The sequence below is a fragment of the Brassica oleracea genome, chromosome C8 (genome assembly GCF_000695525.1).
Source record: "Brassica oleracea var. oleracea cultivar TO1000 chromosome C8, BOL, whole genome shotgun sequence".
In the NCBI taxonomy this organism is placed as follows: domain Eukaryota; kingdom Viridiplantae; phylum Streptophyta; class Magnoliopsida; order Brassicales; family Brassicaceae; genus Brassica; species Brassica oleracea.
In genome coordinates, this window is record NC_027755.1 from 10,506,516 (window position 1) to 10,507,832 (window position 1,317).

The 1,317-nt window shown below is 47.6% G+C and overlaps 1 protein-coding gene across 1 annotated transcript in view; it reads right to left on the reverse strand.

Annotated features, from left to right (window-relative positions):
• LOC106308627 overlaps positions 1–1,303 on the reverse strand; it is a 2,906-nt gene extending 1,603 nt beyond the window's left edge. The window contains exons 1-4 of the mRNA XM_013745766.1: positions 1,116–1,303; positions 915–1,008; positions 644–854; positions 348–586 (exon numbers count right to left, since the gene is read on the reverse strand). Of these exons, the coding sequence (XP_013601220.1) occupies positions 348–586; positions 644–854; positions 915–1,008; positions 1,116–1,303 (732 nt within the window). The remainder of the gene's footprint in view (positions 1–347; positions 587–643; positions 855–914; positions 1,009–1,115) is intronic.
• Positions 1,304–1,317: the final 14 nt, after the last annotated feature.

Here is a 1,317-nt window from a genome sequence, read left to right on the forward strand (position 1 = left end):
AAGGCCTTAAGCAAGATGGCCGAAAATTAAGGCTGAAACAATAGCCCAAAGTCTTAACCAAATAAATTAAAATAAATTAAAATAAACCAGACATCTGGTTGTCGGTTTGAGAAGTCCGGATTATAATTCATAGTATGCTTGCATGTTGCCTCGTTAAAACCTTTCGGGAAAACCCAGTGGGACAAAACCCGATAAGGAAAAAGAGTACAACATCATACTACTCCTTCTGAAGGCGGCTATATCTCTGAACCGGAAGCAAGTTGGTTGGATGGATTGAGGATGAAGGTGGAAATGGTCAGGCCGGCTTCAATAAAAGAGAACTGACTTGAATGAATGGAGTCTGGAACCTCCAATGGCTCGCTGGTGTCTTCAAGCTTTAAGTCGGCCAACTCCTGGATCAATAGTTGCTTGAATCCGGTTTGTTCCTGTGCAAGCAACTCCTGGACAGCTTTGGCAAATCCAGCTCTTATAACCCTTAAACCGGACCTTGTGGTAGGACCTTTGCGGATGATGGGAACCTCAGTTATGGGGACTGCAACATCCCCTCCCTCTTGAACAGGTTCTGTCCTCAGAACATCTCCGTCATCTGCAATATAAGGAGACAGATCAGACACATTGAACGTTCGGGAAACCTGGAACTTACCTGGCAGCTCTAGTCGGTAGGCATTGTCATTGATTCGGTCGAGCACTCGGAATGGTCCGTCCCCCCGTGGGGATAGTTTGCTCTTCCTCTCTTCCGGGAACCTCTCTGGCCTCATATGGAGCCACACCCAGTCGCCTGGTTGGAAGATAACTTCGGTGCGCCCATTGTTGAGCTTGATCCGGTTCCGTTCAGCCTTCTTCTCCAAAGTCTCCTTGACTTGCCGGTGCAAGTTCTTCACAAACTCAGCCTTTTTGTCACCACTCTAGCTAACTTGCATGGCTGGGGGAAGTGCGGATAGGTCCATCGGAGTCTCTGGTCTAAAGCCATACACGATCTCAAAAGGGGAGAGGTTAGTAATAGAGTGCCTTGCATGGTTATAAGCAAACTCAATGAAAGGCAAACAACTCAACCAATTTCTAAGATTCTTACCCACCGTAGCCCTCAACAACTGAGAGAGTGTACGGTTTACTACCTCGGTCTGACCATCAGTCTGTGGGTGGCAAGTGGTAGAGAAAAGGAGCTTGGTTCCAAGCTTTTTCCACAAGGTCCTCCAGAAGTGACTGAGGAATTTTGTGTCTCGGTCGGACACAATGGTACGAGGCACTCCATGTGAGCGCACCACTTCTTTGAAGAAGAGATCGGCGGTTTGGCTTGCATCATTGGTCTTGGAACAC